Raw genomic sequence first — 21795 nt, forward strand, 5'->3', positions numbered from 1 at the left:
GTGGCTTAATGTGAAAACGAATACTGAAAAACTAAAGCTCATAGTTTTTTATAACTGAAGAATTTGGTACGTTTTCAGTAAGTGTGCAGCTTCATAGAATCTTTAACACTTCATGCCAAAATTCTCTTTGCTGTCCTGAAGAGAGCAAAACATGCTAATGACTGGATTTAAAAAATTCTACACCTTAAAGCACGATTATTACAATTATACTGTTCCACAGACTGTGATAAACAAAACATATTTGATAAAACAGCTCCCTTGAAGGCTGCATCACAAAACCTACCCTAAATCAGAAATTGTCTTAGAGGATAGAAGAAAACAGCTTCCCAAATGATGTGCTGTCCTGCTGTCTCACCTTTGTCGTAGGCTGTGCAGGATGAGCAGCAGAGTTCTGCTCTGGACTTGCTTTGTCTCCTGTGTAATGAGCTGCTGCTCCCAAGTCAATGGTTTTTGAAGGATTTGCTGAGCGTTTCTGTCTGATGGTGGTAATTTCTGTAGCTTGTGCAATATGAATGTGTTTTGTTGTCACAGTCTCCTCTTCATCTTTAAATTCAGCTTTGGGAGATTTGCCTCTTCTAGATTTTTCCTCATCACTGTCACTAAAAAAACAAAAGTGATAGCAAAGCATTTGTGATGGACTTCTCAGCTCCTTGAGAGGATGTTTGGCTTAAGCTACAAGAGTTTTGGTTACTGCAGTTTCTTGTACAACAGTTCATGATAAAAATGCTGGTTTTTCCTACATTTCAGAGAGGAACTGTTCCACCCTTACATAACTCATAGCATTGCACCTATTGTACAGAAGCAGTGGAGAAAAGCAGGTTATTTTGTTAAGCATGAACTGCAAGTCCACGACAGAGGATAATAGGAAATCAGTGTTTAAACCCAGTACATTGAATCACCTTCTGACAGGAACTCCCCCACACATTATGTAACACTTCAGCAACAGAAAGTTAACTTGGCAGGTGTGCTCAGTACTTACACCAAGAGACAGAAAGCAATGAACCATATTCTGTACTGTCTTTTGGGTTTGCACAACTCCATTTGTATTTCAGCTCATTTCCTCTTCCAGGGAAACAGGCTTTCATATTCTTTAAGATGTTTGTGGGAAGAGATTGCTTACAGAATTATGCAATGCACCGTTACCATTATCAGAGCACGTACAGTTGTTCTCAAAATGTAGAAGAATAAAAATATCACCCTTTTAGGCAAAAAACTTTTTAGATGTTGTTGCACACTATTTGATTCATTTGTTATATTTTCTACTTTTGTATTTTAAGTCTTTCACAAAGAAAGCAATTGGCCCCCACCACCAGTCATGTTGCCTGTTACCATCAGGATTTGTACATAACAGTGAGAATTGCTGTAGAGAAAGCTTAAATACATTGGAATGTATTTTGAAATTGTAATTCCCTTAGCAACAGAGTTGAAAGTGGAAGGGTTTTATATTTTAATAATGCATTAGAATACTAAAACTGAAAAATTTAAGAAAGGCTGTCCCTTTGTCAGAGGGAATGTGACAGTAACTGCAATATACTCTGGGGGGGAGCCTTTGTTCTCTGCTAACAATGGTGGCTTTTTGGGAACATGCTGCATGTTCCATTTCCTCTGTGCATGTTACCTGCTCACCACTGGGGATGGCTCAGTGCAGTAACATCACTCAACACAAATGCTCACTCCCTTTTGCAATTCTTTTACTGTTAAAAAAGACAAATATCACAGCTGCTGACCAACCAGCAGCTCCTGACTTGGCTTGAGCCAGCCTTTCACAGATAAGGGAGCTCAAACATCATTTAACCTGATTTTTCCAAAGCACTACAACCCTCCAGTGTGAGCCCAGCCCTGCTGCCCCACCTGTGTGCACAGAGGGGATCCCAGAGGGGACCCCAGCCACACCTCCATTTGTGACATCAGGATTTTAACAGGAGCCCCCAGAGCAGAGGGATCTGCACATTCTCATGGTGTACACAGGGCACCCATCCCAAGAGCCCTGGAGGAGGGTGGAGGATGCTGCTGGAAGCATCCAAGACCAGATAACACATCCAAGGCTGTCTCTCCATGTACTGTATTTAATACCTGCAATGCATTTCTTGTCCACACTAGAGAGTCCAACAATGTTCTGTGGGCTAAGGAAACAAGTGACAAGCAAAGTCTGATTGATAGAGAACTGCTACAGATCAATCTCACTAATGCAAGAATGAAAAAAGTCAGTCTTTGGTGATATACAGTAAAACAAATGACTAAAGGCTCTGAGGAAAGAAATAAAACATATATGCCAGAAAGGAGAATAAATATTACAAGATTCAATTTTATGACAACCTGTACTTTTTCCAAACTCTCTCAGGAGATCCACTTTTTATTTTTCTTTAATGGTCACATTAACAAAAAAAAAAAATTACAGATTAATGTTTGCTCTAAATGTGTTTACTGTGCTCAGTAAAATTGCAGTGCTTCATCTGAGAATTGCATAGAGAACTTAAAATTACAGCAATGTACCAAATAATTAAAAAACTTCTGCAAAGAAAGTATAGAATTACAACTTTGAGAAATCAAAGTATGGACACATACTCTTTGCCTTAAGTTTTTGTAGTGAGGGTTTTTTTAACAACCTCTAAGAAAACAAAAACAGTTTACTGAGACTTTAAGTTTATCTAAATTACACTCCAATATAAAAGTCATTCTCTAGATACTTTTAGTATCATAAAAATGACTAAAAGCAGACTTTTAGTCATTCTTTAAAGTTGCCTTTAAACATGGCTGTTGCCTCCTTTCAGAGGAGTACTGGAAGCTTTGCTTCTTTTCTATTCTGTTACCTACATCAACCTTTCTGAGTACTGGTGAAACAAGGATTAACAGAGTTTTAAGAATTCTTAGGGAAAAAAATGCAGTGTTTCAGAAGCACCTCTGTGTGTCTGCAGGTAATTCAGAAACAAGATTTTCAGTGTGCAGTGCTGGACCCAGGACAGCAGCTGGTTTATTCACCTAAGAACTAACAAGCACTAAGAAAGAAAACCAGAGGCTTTCCCACCCCATGGGGTATTGCTTGAGGTTTTCACTACTTGCACAGGGATATATTACTGGAAAAAAGAATTCATTTCCTCTATAACACTGTTAGAATTTTTCACCTAAATTAAAAAAAAAATGGCAGCAGACTTGGCTTCTCCAAATCTTACTGTGTAAAGCAGTTGCACTGAAATCTACTGTACACTCATTATTTTGTATCATTTAGCTCTCTGGTAAAGTTCTTATTTCCTTCAAGCATTTTTTTCCATCTATGCAAACCACTGGCTTTGCAAGTAAAGTCAGAAACCCACAAGCTTGGCCAAGTTCTTCTGGTGTGTAAAGAACATGGCTTCCAAGTTTTATTGGCCACAGGTAAGATGTGTAAGACACGTTTATTCTTTGTGCTTCAAGGCTTTTATTGGCTTTAAAGTACTCAAGCAATAATGGTTTATAAAGTTATTAAGACTGAAACAATAGAACATAGCAGCACGTTTGCCAGCTGAGTGAGTGTCACCATTTAGTCACTTTTCCAAGTGAAATGGCAACTTAATTGTTATTATATGGCAGCAGGCTACAATTAGTCAGTACATTTTTGGCACTTTTTTCTACAAAAAAATTGCTGAAGTGTGAAAACACAAATGCAGAGATTTCACGAGGCATTTAAAAACAATGTTATTTTGAGCCTAAGTTATATGATAATTAAAATTTTATGCCACCTCCAGTTTTAATATTTAAATATAGTATTTTGCTAATAGAGCATGCAGTAAGGCATGTATTTACAGTATTCTTAAGGATAAATACAGACATTCTATAACCATCTGTTCAATCTTCTTCTGATGGCTTCTGTAGAAACAAACCTCTTCACTCAAACCCTTGGATAAAATCCCTTCCATGGTGTTTGATCCCCATGCCAAGAGAAGAGAAAAAGAAATTCCAGGCTGGGATTTAAAGCAATGTTAGAGGAGCTGCAATGCTGCAGCCTGAATTCCTTCTTACAGCAGAATAACCTGCAAACACCAGACTGCCATTGCTCATGTATGTCCCAAAAATTCCTCCTTTTATTCTGAGTCCCAAGTTTATCACTTTTATAAATTTTGAGACAAACAGAACCTGACATACATAAAAAAAAATAGGAGAAAAATCAAACAAAAGAGATAAGGATTACAAGAGCAAAGCAAAAATTTAGAATGTAATATCAGCCAGAGAAAAAGAGCAGTGTTACTTGGGGCAGAGATGTACAGTGGAGAAGTCATCAAAATACACTGCTTTTGCTAAAGATTAGACTTCAGGAAGGACTGTCTAAACCACTGAAAAATACAAGACTTTATCCAGCACAAGTAAGAGACAGTTTTTATTCAGAAACAAAACAAAGGAAGTAAGACTAAAAAAAAATGTTTACTGTACATTCCCTATGTGAAACATGGCTGGGGAGGTCTGCAGACATCATGGGACAAGTTGCTTTTGAAAGATAAGTACAGAAATGCACACAGAAATGTACCATTGTTACATGTGAAATTGTTTACTTTTCTTCTGATCCCTTCTCTTTGTAGTCCATTGGTATTAGGTTCTAAGAGGGAACCCTGATGTGTGCAAAGAATGCCAGTTTTATGATTTATTAATGCCCCAGCAAGAGGACCACAAGGGCTTTCCCCAGAAATGCTGCCATTATTATTATATTTTTTGTTTCTGAGCAAAATTGCTTTAGTTTGGCATCACACAGATGTGGGCATGTGGATTTTTATGTTCATATACATGTGTGACTACCTAAACATATTCTTGTAAAAAATATTAATCAAATCTCAGTGCAAATTTGATTTTTCAGTTGTTTCCCAAAAGGGAATTATTTCAATATACTTGAGCACTTTCTCTACAGCAATTTCAGATTCTGTTAAGTACAAACTTGATCTCCAGATAATTAAATTCAATGCACCTGTTGAAGTGTGACAGATGTTCTTTCTGTAGCCAAAGTAGGGTAGACTTTCTCCCTTACTGAAGAAATTTAATGACCAGATGTAAAATACAAGTATTTTCCTGAAAAGCCTCAACTGAAATTGACTTTTTTTTTTTTGAAGAAATCACCTGCAGGCTGTTCTTCCTGAGATCAGCTCAGGAAAGCAGCACTGTGTCAAAGCAATTTCAATTTTCTTCCTTGGCACTCCAGCATTCAGAGTGCGTGCAGCATTAAGTGGCAGCCTTCAGTACACACTGGCACATGAGCACTGAATTGCTGAGACAAGGAAAAGCTTTGGATATTACAGCCAAATTCCCTGCTTTGCCAGCAGCTGGGGCAGTAATGGAAGGCAGCCAAGAGCAGTTAACTACTGCCAGAGCCACACTGTTCCCCAAGGCCAGGGGAGCTGCAGAAGCCCAGGAAGCAGGTACTGAACCCAAATATGCTTCCCCCTACAGACAAAAAGAATGGCAGAGGATTGTAGCTTATATCCAGCAATGTCAAGCTGCTTCCTAAGAGCAATCTCACAGACAAATTTAGGGTCAAACAGCTCCAGTACCTGCACCTTTCTGGAGAGTCCTCTCTATCTTTCCTTCGGAACTTGCTGATGGTGTCATCGATGGTGCTGCCAATCTTGTCACTGAGCTCCCCTAACTTGTCACTGAAAGGAAAAGTTGACTTCTTATCCCATTCTTCATCCCATTTGGACTTGGGCTCAGGATCATATCTTTCACCTGGTAAGACAAAGATAAGAACTATTAAAGGTACCCCAAAAAATCCTGTGGCTTTTCTGGAATCTCTCTCAAGCCCCCCTGCCCTACACACCTGAGTTGCACAAGCTCACAGAGCAAAAAAAGCTCCCCCAGCTGAATCAACTCTATTACAGCAAGGCACAGCATGAATGCCCATCATGAAGTGGCAGGAATGAAGGCTCAAATACTTTTGTTTATGGCAATGACACAAGCGCAATGCCCAGCACAACAGGAGGCTGTTGGGCTCTGCTGGAGAAGCAGCAGAGGCACGAGCAGCCCTGGCTGCAGAAGCAGCTGAGCAGGAAGGGCTCATGGCACTTCTGGAACTGCCCCTTAGTGCAGGATATTCCACTCCTGGCTGAGCTGTTTGATCACTGGGGGCTTTATACACTGACATTAATACACAGAAACACAGTACCAAAATACTGAAAGAATGTGCTAATTTTTCATTTTCCACACTCAGCAATTAAAAAAAGTTTTAAAATTTTTTGAGAGAGATGACAAAAGAAAAGGCAGTAAAGCAACTCACCTTTTCAGGGGCCACTGAATACCCTGAACATCTTTCCTGAGCACTATTATCAGGAAATTAAAAACTTTTTCTTCTAATTTAGTATTCCAGACCTCCATACTGGTATTTTAGATTACAAACAGCTGCCAGTTTTACTTGAAATTAGCACATTTGTTGTACAATCCAATCAAGGAAGTCTAAAACACTGAAGTCTTGTTTGTACAAACAGCCAATTTGAGTTTACTTCAAATGAAAAAAACCAACATTTTAACAAAGATTTGACTATCAGAAGCACTGCACACTTCAACTTGTGTTGTGATCTTGTGTCGGATCTTCTGCACAAAATATAGGTGTATAAAGCAAACCAAACCAGCTCAGTTTCTAGACAACATTTATAAGCAAACATTTATATTCTGGGCTACCATACACATGAAACAAGCCATTTTTTGTGCATCTTTTAAAAATGCGCAACAGTAGTGATTTTTTTCTAACTTAGGCTGAGTAAAATTGAGCAGCAGAAAGGAAGGACAGTGAAATAATCCCTACTTCAAGTTACATACAAATGATATTGCAGCTCTTGTGATGTTCGAGGTGTATTCAATTAAGTCATTTTAATAAAAAGAAAATTATGATTCCAGCACCACAAGGTGCAGAATCTGATAACTTCATATCATATAGGGTGTATTTTCTTAGTAAAGACATAGGTGCAAGTCTCTAAAGACATTTGTTTAGATCCATAAAACTTTTCCAGCAGAAAACCTGCTACAAATCCATGAGATACTCAGTGAGATCTTGATCACTGGAAAAGGAGACCCTACTCACAAATGTACTGCTGTTAAATTTTGCAGGAGAATAAAATGGCTTTATTTCAGTTTATGTCAGGCTCTCAAGCATTTTAATGCAGATTCCTTTAGAGGGGTTTTCCTGTGCAATACAAATTTTTAAATTAAAATAGACACCAACTAGAAGCTCAGTATTTTCAGGACAAAATAAACTAACAAAAAATCTTAACACAAGAATTTTGTGTTTAAATAACTTGAACCTTTTTGATTAGAAATTTCACCTGGGAAAGGGTTTGCTTTGTGCTGCTAGAAAGACTTTTTAAAAACCTTTACTCAACAAATGAAGGAATAATTCAAAACCCTTTACCACAAAAATTAAATACAAGACAGAAACTAGTCCTTTAAATTAAAAAACCTGAATGATACCTAAAGAGCACATGGAGAAATGATTCTACCCAGCCTACAAGGATAGATCACGACTCTGCACAGAGAAGTCAAAAGATAAGCTCAGTGCAAGAACAAAGGGACATGTACAAAAAGTACAAATACAGTGACTCATAAGTATTTCCTAAAAAGAGAATCACCACAATTCCAAGCAAGTAGCAAAAGCTTAAAGGAATGTAATAAAACAAGAAATATCCTGTCCTGGAAATTTTAAACTACTCTGCATATGAGGCAAAGGGAGAATGGAGAAACAACCTGTCAAAAATAGGAGGGATCAAATCTAAGTGGAAGGCTCACAGAGAAGAAAAGCGAAAAAAACCAGAAAGCATCAGACACAAACAGGTGAAGTTTAAGCCCTGCACAGCTACTACTGAGCTCTTACAGCAAACCCTTCTCTCAAAGAAATCACCAATTCTAGCAAACCAGAGCCTTGTGCCATTGGGACTTTGGTACTCATCCCTTACTAAAAGCAGCCAAGGATTTACTCAGGCCAAAGAAAACACAGACTGGCAGCTGGATCATGGATGGCATGCTGGGATACATCAGATGGAAGCCCCAACAAAAGCTCAGACGCCTGCTACACACTATTGCAGGGATGGGAGCAAGGAGTAACGTACTTGGTGTCTGTAAAGTCAGCTCTGACAGACCCCAGGAAACTCACACAAAATCCACAGATGCATTTCAAGGCTCCAAACAGTACTATTTGGGAAAGCAAAAGTGGATTGCAACCCTTGCCAAGGCAGCCCAGTACTCACTGTATCTGAACCCTCCGACACTGTCCGAGGACACTCCAATGTATTTGTCTTTGTTCTTCTTTGCTTTCTTCCTCTCCTCCCGAAGCCGATCGTCGTCTTGAGCAAACTCAACCATTTCTTTCACCTTCTGGCGGATGTTTATCCCCTGGTCCTTGCCATTCTCATCTGTCCGGTAATGCAGGACAGAGATGATGGATTGAAGATGTGAGGAAAAAGGAAAATAGTAAGTAAGAGGCAGCAATACTGAACACCAAATTGATAAAAAAATTTGAATCATAAACATAATGGTCAAAGATTTTGTGACTACTGCATGAGATCCACTGCAGTTCTTTAAAAGGGACTAATTAACATAAAATTTAGATAAATGAGTCTGCACTGAATGGTGTACTTAAACACAGGAGAGATCAACAAAGACTGAGACAGAACTTGTATTCTCCACTTGAACAGTTTTAACCCCTCAAAACATCACCCTTTTTAGCACACTTTTTGCAAGTTTCATTGCAAGCACTCAGTCTCATGGCAGAACTGATTTTCTGAAAAATTGCTTTCACTTGGGAAGTACTATAAGCTAAATGTGCTCCTTTCCAGCCTTTTTCACATTCAAAACACACACTGGCCTTGCTGCCTTTGCACTGTAAATATTATTTGGTGGGAGGAAAAAACCTCAGCTTCAAACAGATGTGTGTGTTTTGGAGCTCTAACCTTTTCTTCCCATATGATTAAAGCTATTCCTTTACGGACACCACAGGGGACCAGTCTCTAGTGCATATTTTAATATAAACCCCAACACTCATGTTGTGTTGGTTCTGTTGTTATTAGCCAGTCTTTTCTGCAAGTTCTTGTCTTCACTAATTAATACTCTAGGGCCCCACGTCTTGGATTCTGCACTCTTCACACAACTGGCAACAGTCACATTTTAATTAGACTGGGGAAGCTTCTAAGCTGGTTCAGGTGACTGACAACTCCAACTACTGTTTTAATTTGCTTATAAGATTTTTCTATTGCTCACCTACAAAGTGGTAATTTTCCAGGGATCGCAAATCATAAATGTGTTCTCTGGCACTTGTAACAACACGCTCTGATCCATTCCTTATGAGGTAAGCTAGGAGCAGCAAAGACTATAAAAATACAAAGCACCTTATGATTGCATGAACAAAAACTCTACCTTTCTTTTTTTGTAAAAACCCCAAACCTACCCCCTCCCCAAATTAGCAAATACTAACCTTCCCTTTTTAAATACATGCTTATTATATGAGTCCCATGGAAACATTTTTTTCCTTACATGAATCTTTTGCTCTTTAGATTATCAAAACTGTATTTTTAAAACTTCAGCTTGTTACTACTGAATCACAGGTAGTTACCTTTATCAGCCACTGCTTGTTTTAAGATAAAGCAGTAGCAATTAAGGAGAAAAAGTTAACCTGTGAAATGAAGGATTTTCTTTTGCATCTTTTGTTCACAATTTTCCAATGGCTTTCACTGAAAGGTAACTCCTACAGGAATTTAAGAAGCCTTCTGCAGGATCCGATGGATATACAAAACTGCATCTCAGGATGACTTCAGACAAGTGACAAAACAAGTGAAGTCTAAATAATACTTTCATTTCAGCTCTCTATGTTGAGGATTTATATCTAAAAAGAAATAAGGCTCTTTTGCTCAAGTAGTGTCTTTATCAGCTAAAACTATAATTTTATTTCACCCAATCTAAACCTGATAAGCAATTTCAAGAAGTCTTTATAACATTAAGTAGTTATGTGTGATAGCATTAAATATTAATTTCTATTGTACTTCAGGGAAAACAATTACTATGACTACAAAACATCAAGCACCTGTGAAAAACACAAACCATGCTTCAGAACTAATTGTCTTGCTACAATCCTGGCATCAAGAAAAACAAAATATAACCTAGTCTAATACATCAATTCTAAAAAAGGAGGTTATATTTGCATAATTCAGTGAACACTGAACACCACTTTAAGTGCAGCACAACACAATCTCAAGCAAAAAGTTTCTGTATGAAAGACAAGAAAAATGCAAATGACTCTGATCTTTTCCAAAACACAATTAGGACACAAAACTGTCATGTAAGATCTGCAAGAAAATTTGACCCTCTCAAAGGTAAACTACAACTTTTAAAGCATTACAAATTGACAGAAAATTAAGATTAGTTTGCATTTTATTTCAGATATTCCTGAATTCTGTCAAAAAATGTTTTTCTGATAGCATAGTAACTTAACAGCTTCTCATGGAGCTCATAGCAATTCCTTTGGGTAAATTGAAATTGTGAGCACTAGTCTAATACCTGAATAGCAGCAAAATGGAATTGCTCTGTTGTGTTCATTAAGTAACATGTTAACGTGCTTCTAAAACCAGAAATTCTGTGGGTTTTTTATATACAGCATTTGAAAAACACCTTTGACTTCACCAACAGAATTATAAAACATTTAAGGAAGAAATTCTATGTTGCTAGAGGAGAAAGTGCTGTAGGATTATCGAAACAAGAACTCCACCAGGACACTGCATGAGCACCGAGCCCTGATCCTTACACACCTTATAAACTCTCCTCCAGTTCTTTTTGTTGTCTTTCAGCATCCGAGTCCACAGCATGTTCATGAGCTCTGGAAACTGCTCGTACATAAACGTAGCCCTAAGGAATGGAACAAAAGCAGCACAGAAATGTCGTTTGCCCGGGTTGGCCACAGGAGCCTGTTCACACTCGGGGCTGGCAGTAGATGGCAGGAGTGATCTAAGCCCAGCCACATCGGATGACATTAAAGGGAAAAAGCTGTCCCTGTTTTAACTCCTAGATCAGTCATTTACATCCCAGGACTACAAAAGAAAAGAGTAATTCTAAATATCTGAGGTAGTAAAAGAACTTTCACTAATTTGTAATGAAAATAATGCTGAACATGAATACCCCAATAATCACTGCAACTGATCGAACACACAACTTTCAAACTGATTTTAACACAAAAGAAAAAGCTCAAGGAAGAATTCAACATGTTTTGCTGTTTTTGTAGAAGTTACAAGAAAGTGCTTTGAAAATAAATACTCCAAAAAAACAGCTATATTGAAAGAATTCTGAGGATACATAAATGAAAAATCAAGAATTTAAAAAATACAGGGGCTTCATTTTTTGTTTGACAGTTTTCAATACATCCTATGATTATGCAATAAAAAACTTGAGACTTTATTTACAGCAACTTTTGGGCATTATCAGTCTGAATACCACAGAGTAGATTTACCATCAAATTTCACATTCTTATATAAAATGTACCTTTCTTTTCTTCATCACTGAGTCAAATTATCACTTACTTGGCAATCTCTCCCATGAGTTGCCCTGAAGGTCCCCACGGATCATCATTGGTTGCTTCTCGAACCTTAGACTCTATTTCTGAATAATTCATAACCACATTGGTGCTGCAAAGGAAAAAAAAAATCACACACATGAAGATTAGCATCAAAACTGAGAAACACATGAAAACTTAATAATGACACTAGTGCAGATCTCACTTAATGAGATACCTCTACAGAGTGGGAAAGAAAACAGCTTTAGTGCACAAGTTACCCTGAGGACACTATACACCACATTTAAGTTATCTTTAAGAAGGTTTTACTATTCTATTAGTCTTCAAGAATACAGATGAGAAACTGGGGATTACATTACAGCTGGATTCAGTCCAGTAAAAATGGCTTTGGGTCAAATTAAAATGCAAACCAAACCACCAGAGTCAAAGCTGATGGCTTCTGCAGCTAGGTATGGTTTGCTTACAGGTCTGTAATGGTACAGAGTTATTTGCAAGAGGCTTTATAACTCAATCAGAGGCAATTTTTTTGGAATGATGTTACAAAAGAAAATCAAGGACATCAGTACCAAACAGGTGTTAGTCAAAAACTAACAAATAAAAAAACCACATGGAAGACTAAAGTAAGGGAGACGAGATTCACTAGAAAGTCTGTTTCCTAGCTTGAATTTAATTAATTAAGGGAAAACAGCCAAAGAAGCTGCAGAGCACTCAGTTACAATTACAGCAATGCAAATACTGCAAGGAGCTCGGGCTGTCTCTTTGAGAGGTCACAGAAAAACCTTACTTGGAAAAGATTTTTTTCTGTGATGTAATATTAAAATAGTAAATATGTGATTTCTTCTTAATTAATCCTTAAAACAGGTAACATATGAGCCCAGCATCCTCCTTTGTGCCCCTAAAACCTCACTCATAGTGAGAACATCTGAAAACTGCTCTCAGCTTCTGGAGCACCAGGACTCACCCCAGCAATGAGATCAGCAGTGACAGGAGAGCTGCTGGTCTCTGCTCTCCCTCCACACCCGGACTTTACTCAAACAACACATTCACACCTAGCATGTCACAAGTTTGAAAGTTTACTTAAAAGTACATCATAACTGATTCAGAAGCTAACAAAAACCCCTGTGGTTTCAACACAAACCAACCCACAATGACAAATTAATGAAACTGTAGGAAAGATCTAATTATTTATAATACAATGTGGAGGAAGCACTGCTTAAGAACCTCTTCTGAACCTGAATGACCTAAAAGGAGAAAAAAAAAAACAAACCAAGATGCTCAATAGTCATCCCAACAGCTATCCCTCTGTCCATGTAGGAGTTTGCACAATGCAGCATTCAAGCAACTCCTGCTCAATTTTATTTGGCATAAGGATAGCAAAGATCTTGGAACTGGGAGATATAAACAGCAGAAAGAAGAATGAAATCCCCTCAAGTCTGAAAGGGGACACAGAAGGTAATTGTTAAAACAGAATAAAATTTCTGGACTTAATCTTGGATTCTCAGCATGAGAATTCCTGCTGTCAGATCCTGATGTATGATTTTATTCAACTTTGTGTCTAAAGAGAGCATAAGCTACATGACTGAATAAATAATCAGCAAGCTCCCAAAACCTTTCTATATTACAAGAAGCATGTAAGAACACAGCAGCAGTTTGGAACAACAGCAATTAAGGTTTTACAAATTCAGTTATGCTGAATACACCTCAAGCTTCTGTTTCTGGTATTTTCTTTACTGTACATACAAATGTAAACCAAGCCCATCTTTATTTCCCACATGTATGGAAAAAACACAACCCCAAAGCTCCAGGATTTGCAGCTTCCAGCACACTGGGTCCCTTGTCCAAAGCAAGGAAAGGCAGGGATATGAATGGAAAGGTTCTGCTTGTTTTTATAACCCCTCCTTCAGCATTTGTTTGAGAGACTTGATGGAGACTTGGGAGGGGGAAGCATAAAATGAAGTATTTCCTTAATTTCCTAGAGCAAAGAATTTAAGAATAGAAAATGCTTGAAGAGATGCAAACTTAGTGTACAAAAACAAATGGCAGCATTGGCTATGCAAGAGCTCAGGGCACGTGGCTAAAGCAGCAGCAGGGCTGGAAGGGGGAAACGGAAGGCAAACAAGGGAAATTAAGTAATGCCAAGAGAAAAAAGGTCCAGCTAAGCCTCTCTAAGTACAGAAACATGCTCGACTTCTAAACTCCTCTGCAGAAAAGTTATTGTTCTCAGCAACTAGGAGAAAGCTCTTTTATAAATGCCAAGCTGAGATCTAATGGAATGAACCATTCCAAACCAAAGCATCTTAGAGCCACATTTAATTCAGGAACAAATGTAAACTTCAAGGAGAAAAAAAACCCCTCACTGTTGTATAGTTTGGCATCATTCCAGGTCACTTAAAAATAACCATTTCTAAAAAGGTGGAAATACAGTTTTATTCTTCCTTTCCCATGTTTTCTATGGCCCTCATTCCCTGCCCTACCCATGATTCCTGTGACCTTTGCAGCAAAAAAATAATTTATGTCCAGATGTGAAGGGAAAAAGTGACTAGCTTGATTGCCAAGACTTCCTGTGATTGATATAAATTTAATATCCGAGGACACTTTCGAACACCAGGGGGGGCTCTCTGATTAGTTTATCCTGGGCAGCTTCCAGGGAATCGTGCTGGATCGCATGGAGAGGCTGCTCTGCAAACAAACGGCCTTGCAATGCGCGGGGCTGACAGAAAGGAACTTCTCAGGCAGGGCTGACAACCGCCCCTATCTGCCAGACTACATCTGATTCACCCCAAATCCTCCACTGAGACCCTGCCCCACTGCAATCTCCTGACAAGAATATTTACAGAAACTTCTGACATGGACAAAGATACTAAGTAGGAAAGTGTATTTTGAAAGTTACATTCAGAAAAAGGGTACAGCAATAAAGGGGTTGACATGTCCATCACAAACTGTTACATTCTTCTGTGTCTTACATTTAAGTCTATTAAAACAGATTAATGACAACAGATTCTTTTTACTCTTTATTGTACCCCTCCCAAGCGATTTCAGCACAATTTTCTTTTTTTAAAAATAAAATTGTTTCCAAAAGCCAAGAGAGGGCACTGTCACATCTCTATGGAACAAGCAACACTGTGACAGTGAACAAAATGCTTTTCATTTTCTTGCAACTTTAAATGTTTGCATCTGCAGTTTACAGCAACATCGAACAGGTAGCTCAAGTCTGAGACTAAATTCCTCTTAAGTGAATAAATGGACATTGCTAATAAAGCCAGTGGGTAATAGCTGTAAATACCTGACCATCTCCAACTGCAGCAAAAAAAACCACTTCCCCTTAAATGTTTTACATGCATTTTATTAACTATCATATATATTGAAAATTAATTGTTGTACCATGTACCCTGAAATCCTACTTTGTCCACAATTTTGTCTGCATTTTTCAAATAATTTAATCAAATGTAAATAGCTTCAAATTTTGTTCTAAATCACATTTTGAGATTTGTACATTTGTACATAAAGATATAATCTGAGTCCTGGTGGATTACCCTACAGGGTGCTAAAAAACCAAAAAATAAGCAAGAGGGGGAGAGGAGAGGGATGTGAAAGGGGAGAGCAGTACTGAACACATCTCAATTGTGTGATTTGAGGTAAGAATGATGTTGCACGAAGAGGATAAAAATCCTACAGGTCTGAGATTGCCCTCAGCACTTTGCTTTGAAACAGGGAAATGAAAGGCAGTTTGTGGATGGCTTGCATGAAAATAAAACCTTACAGACTGCAGGAACCCTTCACAGATGACACACAAACCAGGCAGACTGAGAGCAGCCCTGTCTCCCTCCTCCTTATCAGCAGATACTGAATGTAACCCACAACGTGGGCATAAATGCACATGACCACTACTAAGTGATAAATGTATCTGCAGAAAACTTCTCTTTGTGTTTCATTTCAACAGACTCCAACAGATCTATCTGCCTACTCTGCTCAGGCTTCTGATTTTACACATGAATCAAGCTGTAATGCTCAGGACAATATTGATGGGCATGAGGTATATTCTGCTCTCAGTAACATATTAGTGCTTCATCATCATTAGTTTTTCTTTTTCCCCCTATAAAACAGCCACAAAATAATTACTGAAAAAGAGGGTTTTTTTCTATTCCAGACTAAGAAATTCTTTTTAAAATTACTTTTGTGCTGGCAAAGTAAAATCACTGTACTTCCACCCAAGATGCTAGTAAAAAATTAAATAAACACTACATCCTGAATAGAAATATTTGTTTCAGAGTGAAGATTTTTCATTGCTCAGGACTATGAGATTCTCTACAGATTCATATGCTCTAACTGAAGTCAATTATCTGTTAGGAGATTACAACCACTTATACACAACTATAACTGTACTGCTTCCAGTAATAGCTTCCAATTGGTAACATTACAATTAGTTTTGTTGTGCCTGAACTAATTATCCACATCAATCATTGCTGGTTCCAAACTGAAAAAGAATCCCACCCTAATTTTCTCTACACCATACACCTTGAATCAGAAACTCTCTGGAAACATGGATGTGAGGACATAAGGCTCAGTATACAGTCAGCAATATAAATGGAAGATTATTTTCTCAGCTAATGTCTACTCTAAAATTAACCCTCAAACAACATTTCATAGCAATGATGTAAAAAAGGGAGGTATTTATAGACTAAAGATAATGAAAAAGTAATAAATATCTATCCATCCATTCAGAATGGAACTTACTTGAAAACATATTAAGGAATCAGAAAGCCTAACAGATCTTTGCCAATGTTTCTGAACAAAGAAAGAAAAGCCTTGAATATGCCCAGGGGTGAGAGTCAGAGCTCTCCAGAAAGGCACAGGCAGGATTAGAGCTGCCATTGCTGTGGGTGGTGTCACCCAGGGCACTGGCACAACTCTGGGCATCACATCCACTGAAGATTTGTGAAATGCCAAGTCTAATCTTATGACAACTAAAATAACCAGAAGCCACAGAGAGGGGATATTACAACAGTTTCTTTATAGTGATGATAAAGGTATTGGATTGGACAGGGTGAGCCTAATTAGAAACACTTCTCAAGCCTCTGGGAAGCTGCCCACTGTGCTGAGGGACTCAGCTGCAGGAACAAGAAACCTGGCTACACACTTACATTTTTTTCAATGTATATTTCAAACCAATTACAATATCATGTATACATGGGACTCCTATGTGCATAATATTCTGCCTTTAACTATTACTCCAAGGACACCACTGGATTATGCACCTTCTGTTTTCCTTTTTTTTAATTTTACATCTGGGAACACTAAAATACTAAAAGCTGAGATGAGAAACTTTGTACATTTTACCACCATTAACAGTTTCCAATGAGACACCATTCTGCAAATATCTGCTTAAGGACTAAGCACAGAAGAATAACAATTCAAGCTTTACTCATGTGTACGTACCATACATCCAATATGAACATTAATGCTATTCAAACAAACAGCAACACTAAAGAACTTTTTTTTTATTAGAGCAGGCAGGGTCTGGATAAACAGAGGACAAGAGAAGCTCTGTTACTGTACAGCACTATGAAGTGTGGTGCCAAAGTCTTACAAGAAGCAAATATTTTAACCTTTTGTTATTTAATTTGCCAAAACAGACACAACATGATTTTATCTTTTGAATAACATGTTTAACATTATCCCTTCAATAGCGAGTCTCATATACTAATAGTTTAATCTCATTCTTTTAGTAATTTTGTTAGCAGTTTCCTTATTTTTAGAAAGTCTTCTCTGTGTTTCCTGTGACTTTCACAGTGAATAAAGGCAAAGCACACTTTAAATTTGGACATGACAGAGCAGATGTTACTGACTCTGAATCAAATCTCATCACCTCAGCTGGTGACATGGCAAAGGAGACCATCCCAGTAACATTCCACATGGACAAACTCCAGTAAGGAAACTATTCCACAGCTCTGTGCTGGTGCTTTTTGGATCTAAAACTGAGTGGGGACTGCATTATTCAACCAGAATGGTTCATAAAAGACATAAAATAGTTAAGAAAACATTAAGTTACAGCACAAGGAAGTTTGCTTGAACTGTATAGAGAAGAACACAGGCACATGGTTCATTTATTCACCTTTCCAATCTCCACCTAAACATCCCACCACTTCTAAGGAAAGGCACCCAGGTGACAAGTGCAGGTAAAGCTCTGAACCAAGGCAGCAGTAACTCACATCTGGAGGCTGAGCCAGCTCCCTGCCCCTGCAGTTTGAGAACCACCTTTGTCTCCCAGCAGCTGATTTTCCCAGCTCCCTCTCACTGAGGAGCCACAGCCACCCACTAAAACAAGAAAGGGACCACGAGTGACTGCTCGCATGACCCATGGTGCATGTTTTAAGAGTATTATCCAAATGCAACAGCAGCAATTTGTGCTCAGATTTCCAAAAACCATTAGAGGGGCTGACAACTTAAGGCAAAATGACACTAACACAACATAGAGCTGCTTCTAGACATTTGAGATTATAGCTATATTTGTTTTTTAAAAATGTGAAGTGATTGAATGCACGATATAATAAGCCAAGTGAACATTCACCATCTGAAGAAAAGACAGGGCAGGCCCTGGCAATATTTTCACAATACAGTTATCTAGAAGACCCCCACCCACAGACACACACGCAATTAAGATGAAGCCCTCAGAGAGGAGTGAACACAACCTCACCTCACCATTTAACTCCTGTGAGTCATGCATCTAAACTATTTTTAGTATCTAGATTAAAAGGTTTCTGTAAAGGAGGGGTAGAAATAGAGGGAAAGCTTTCTGAGAATGCAAAGGAGCTGCTTTAATGTTAAATGATCTTTTTTTAAATTGCGTGCACAAGTTAGTATCAACTACTGAGAACAAACAGTAAATAAAAAAGCTACAAAACTTGCCTGAGTACAGGATACATCTCCCCCACTCCCAGGTGTAGGAATCTTGGCATCTATTAAACTGTTAATTAGTTTCCAGAAACACTTTGCCAATTAAAAAAATCATTTAATACTTATCCATCTGGGCATGAAATACTTTCAAGAGAGCATTTGAATTGGTGAGCTAAAAAAGAACCGATCCCAACCCGCACAGCACCACCTCCCAAACCACCAGAGGCCAGGACATGGAGCAAGCAGCACCCCATAAGCAGGGGCAGCACCCCATAAGCAGGGGCAGCATCTAACAACTCCACTTGTTTCTGTGAGCATCCCTTCCTTCAGGCTCTGAGGCATTCCAGATGATCGCTGGTCCAAACCTGTGTTCCAACAATCTGAAAAAACTTAATACAAAGTCAAACAGAAAAATGCATTTCAGGATCAGATTAAAAAAATGTATTTTGGGATAAGATTTCACTACCCTATGACACTGTCACTTGTTATTTTAGAGAGCTCAATGTGCAGACTGGTTCACAGACAGAGGCCATCATTTATCTACCTGTTATCCCAAACAATACAATGGATATTCAGGAATCTATGCACCTAATGCTATTAACAATTATTCAGAGAAGGCAAATAAAGATAGGGCTGCTGCTCCCTTCAGTGAACTCATGTATTCCATCTCAGCCAGTCTCTCTCCCCTCGCTGGGTGAAGACAAACTAACTAAAAAACATGTAACAAACTTCATGCATTTTCATTTTGCTCCTGTCAGTAACGTCACTTTTGTTATAAAACATGCAGCTTAGATTTAGAGCCTTACAGATAAAACATATGGATACCAAATAGGAAGCCAGCAGTCCACATTCAACAAAGAAACAGATGGGGACCCATCTGCCAAAATGTCTGGTGAAATACTTCAGGTTATAGAGAGGTAACAGCACAACATTAGTGCTGTTGACCGTTTGAAGTTCTTTATTTTTCAGCCACTCCTCAGAACCATTACAAATATGACACCAGCCAGTTTAGTCCATGAATGCCAGGGATTATTCCAGATCTTCTATGCAAGGAGCAGTCATACTCCTCCTGGCCAATGATACAATCTTCATTATATACAGTAGGATTTGAAATACATTTTCAGCTTTTCAAGTTCAGCTTCATAATTTATGTGGCAGATGTGCAAGGCAAACTGCACAGAAAGAGATAAGCCAAGAAAAACATCCTGATGGCCACGAATGAATTACAACTTGTGGGAGGAAGGAACTATAAAGCTATTTCCTGTGCCTTACAACTTCTAATCACAAAAGACTACCAAGTAAACAAAATAGCCCCAAATCCACCACACACACTGTCAAAAAGAACAGTGACTTTAAAAATTAAATTGCAGCCTCTTAGAAAACTCAGACCTCTCACTTACAGAAACCAACACTGCACCTAACTGAAGTCTTCCGTTTCAAAGCTTCCCCCTCTCAGAAGTTCCCAACTGCAGAATGCTATACCCTAAAAGGTTTTGTAATCTCTTCCTACAGCTGAATTATTTTTTGCAGATGTTGGGAACATGAAGCATGGGAAGATGGCAGATTTAAAGTGTATTTGTGCAAGGCACAAACACTTCCTCCCCCACTTGATTTAAGACTGATTTCACCTCTCCTACTGCAGATTCCCTGCAGTACATTAGTGTTAATACTTTCATACACTTACATAAAACAATCCCTTGTGGGTCACCAACAGATACATGGCTGCTTTATGTATCTTATTATGTGGTAGTAAATAATTTCTCAAACTCATCAAGAATTTTGCCATGTTGATAATACTGATTGTGGGTTTGTATCACTATACAAAGTGTACTTTCATTTAAAGTTCAGACCCATTTCTTTATTTCCCCATTTTTAATGGGAAATTTTCATTCCAAACATCCACCCTCACATTCTTCAGTTACCATGCCCTAAACTTCACCCATTATAAACTATCTTCCCTTCAAATGCATATTTCTGCAGCTCCATTTTTGAAGGCTTAACAGGGTTGTCATTTTATTATACTTAATTCAAAAACACTCTTTAAAAGGTAACTTACAAAAATAAATGCTACACTCCAACAAGTAGAATTAATCAAAATATTTCCTTTTCATTTACATAGTAAGAGCACCATAATAGTATTTCCATTGGTTTTCAGTATTAGTTTTTAGGTGACATTTTTAGTTGAAATTGGAGGACAATTACACACAAAGCATTCTTGTGACAAATCTGATTAAATTTAAGCATGAAAACCAATTTCAGAAACAAGTGGAGAAAAAGCTGCCATTGAGGCCACACTTGACACTTTGGTGGGACAGTGACAGACTGAACAGTAACTCTGGTTTTGATCCAGACAAAAACGATGCTGCTACTGTCCTGTGCAGGTTTTCAGTCTCCTTGCCTCTTGTGAGCTTCCATCTGGCACATCAGATTAGAGTCACTGCTTTGCAGCTCCTATTCCTGTGGATTTAATCTCTTTCAAAGTTCAACATGCTATGGTCACACGACAGCAGCTGCATAGTCCAAAAAGAAGTGGACATATGAAATTTGTGTAACCTTTTGTAACTGCAGAACTAAAGAGACTTCCAGATGCATGCGGTGACTCAATTTGCTATTGCTCAATCCTCACACTTCTTTTGCCACTCTCTGCTCCTTACACTTCAGGTTTTTTTCTTCTGTAACAAACAAGCTGCAACAACTTAAACTTTTTTTTTTTAGACTTAAGTACCTCTCCTTATAGAATTCAGACTGCACTTCAACCTTCAAGAGTCAGGAAATGCCATCATAAATTTTCCATCACGTGATTTACCTTTAATTTTTCCCTATTTGTGATCCAGTCAGGTAACACAACTCCTACTGGAAACAAAGGTTTAATCAAGTAGGACAGAGTGGAAGTGAAATCTAATAGAAAAACCACTTCTGTAGAAGGCTTTTTATATGAATAAAATGCCAGCACAAAAATGTCAATCCAAATAAACCCTGGTAGACCATTATAACATAAAACTAGAATTTAAATACATTATTCTGGGGGAAGAGAGACTGAGGAACTTCTACACTCTCCAACCAACTGTGTTTCTTAGGGCTTTGTAGCATTCATGTAACTTTGAGTGTAACTTTCCCTGAAGATAAAAAGCTGGTTTCAGATATAAAGCTGGTTCATAAGGTGTGGCCTAAGTCCTCCCCAAAATTAGTACCAAGCGCTACTTCCTTGTAGGCACACAGAATTGAGAGACCACGTTCAAGCCCACAGCTCAAGTATTTTAAGAAATCTTCAACATATAGAGACTCACAAGTACTCCCTGTCACTGAGTTTTCAGGGTTCGGGCACAATATTTTGATGCTGAGAGAAAAATACTTACAAGAAGGATAAGGTCCTCTTCTTCTTTCAAAACAACAAACAAAAG

The 21795-nt window shown here is 38.2% G+C and overlaps 1 protein-coding gene across 1 annotated transcript in view; it reads right to left on the bottom strand.

Moving 5' to 3' along the window:
- CLINT1 (clathrin interactor 1) overlaps window positions 1-21795 on the bottom strand; it is a 46024-nt gene that overhangs the window by 9745 nt on the left and 14484 nt on the right. The window contains exons 2-7 of the mRNA XM_030957174.1: window positions 11508-11612; window positions 10743-10839; window positions 9202-9310; window positions 8193-8357; window positions 5511-5685; window positions 356-599 (exon numbers count right to left, since the gene is read on the bottom strand). Of these exons, the coding sequence (XP_030813034.1) occupies window positions 356-599; window positions 5511-5685; window positions 8193-8357; window positions 9202-9310; window positions 10743-10839; window positions 11508-11612 (895 nt within the window). The remainder of the gene's footprint in view (window positions 1-355; window positions 600-5510; window positions 5686-8192; window positions 8358-9201; window positions 9311-10742; window positions 10840-11507; window positions 11613-21795) is intronic.

This window comes from Camarhynchus parvulus, chromosome 13 (assembly GCF_901933205.1).
Source record: "Camarhynchus parvulus chromosome 13, STF_HiC, whole genome shotgun sequence".
NCBI lineage: Eukaryota > Metazoa > Chordata > Aves > Passeriformes > Thraupidae > Camarhynchus > Camarhynchus parvulus.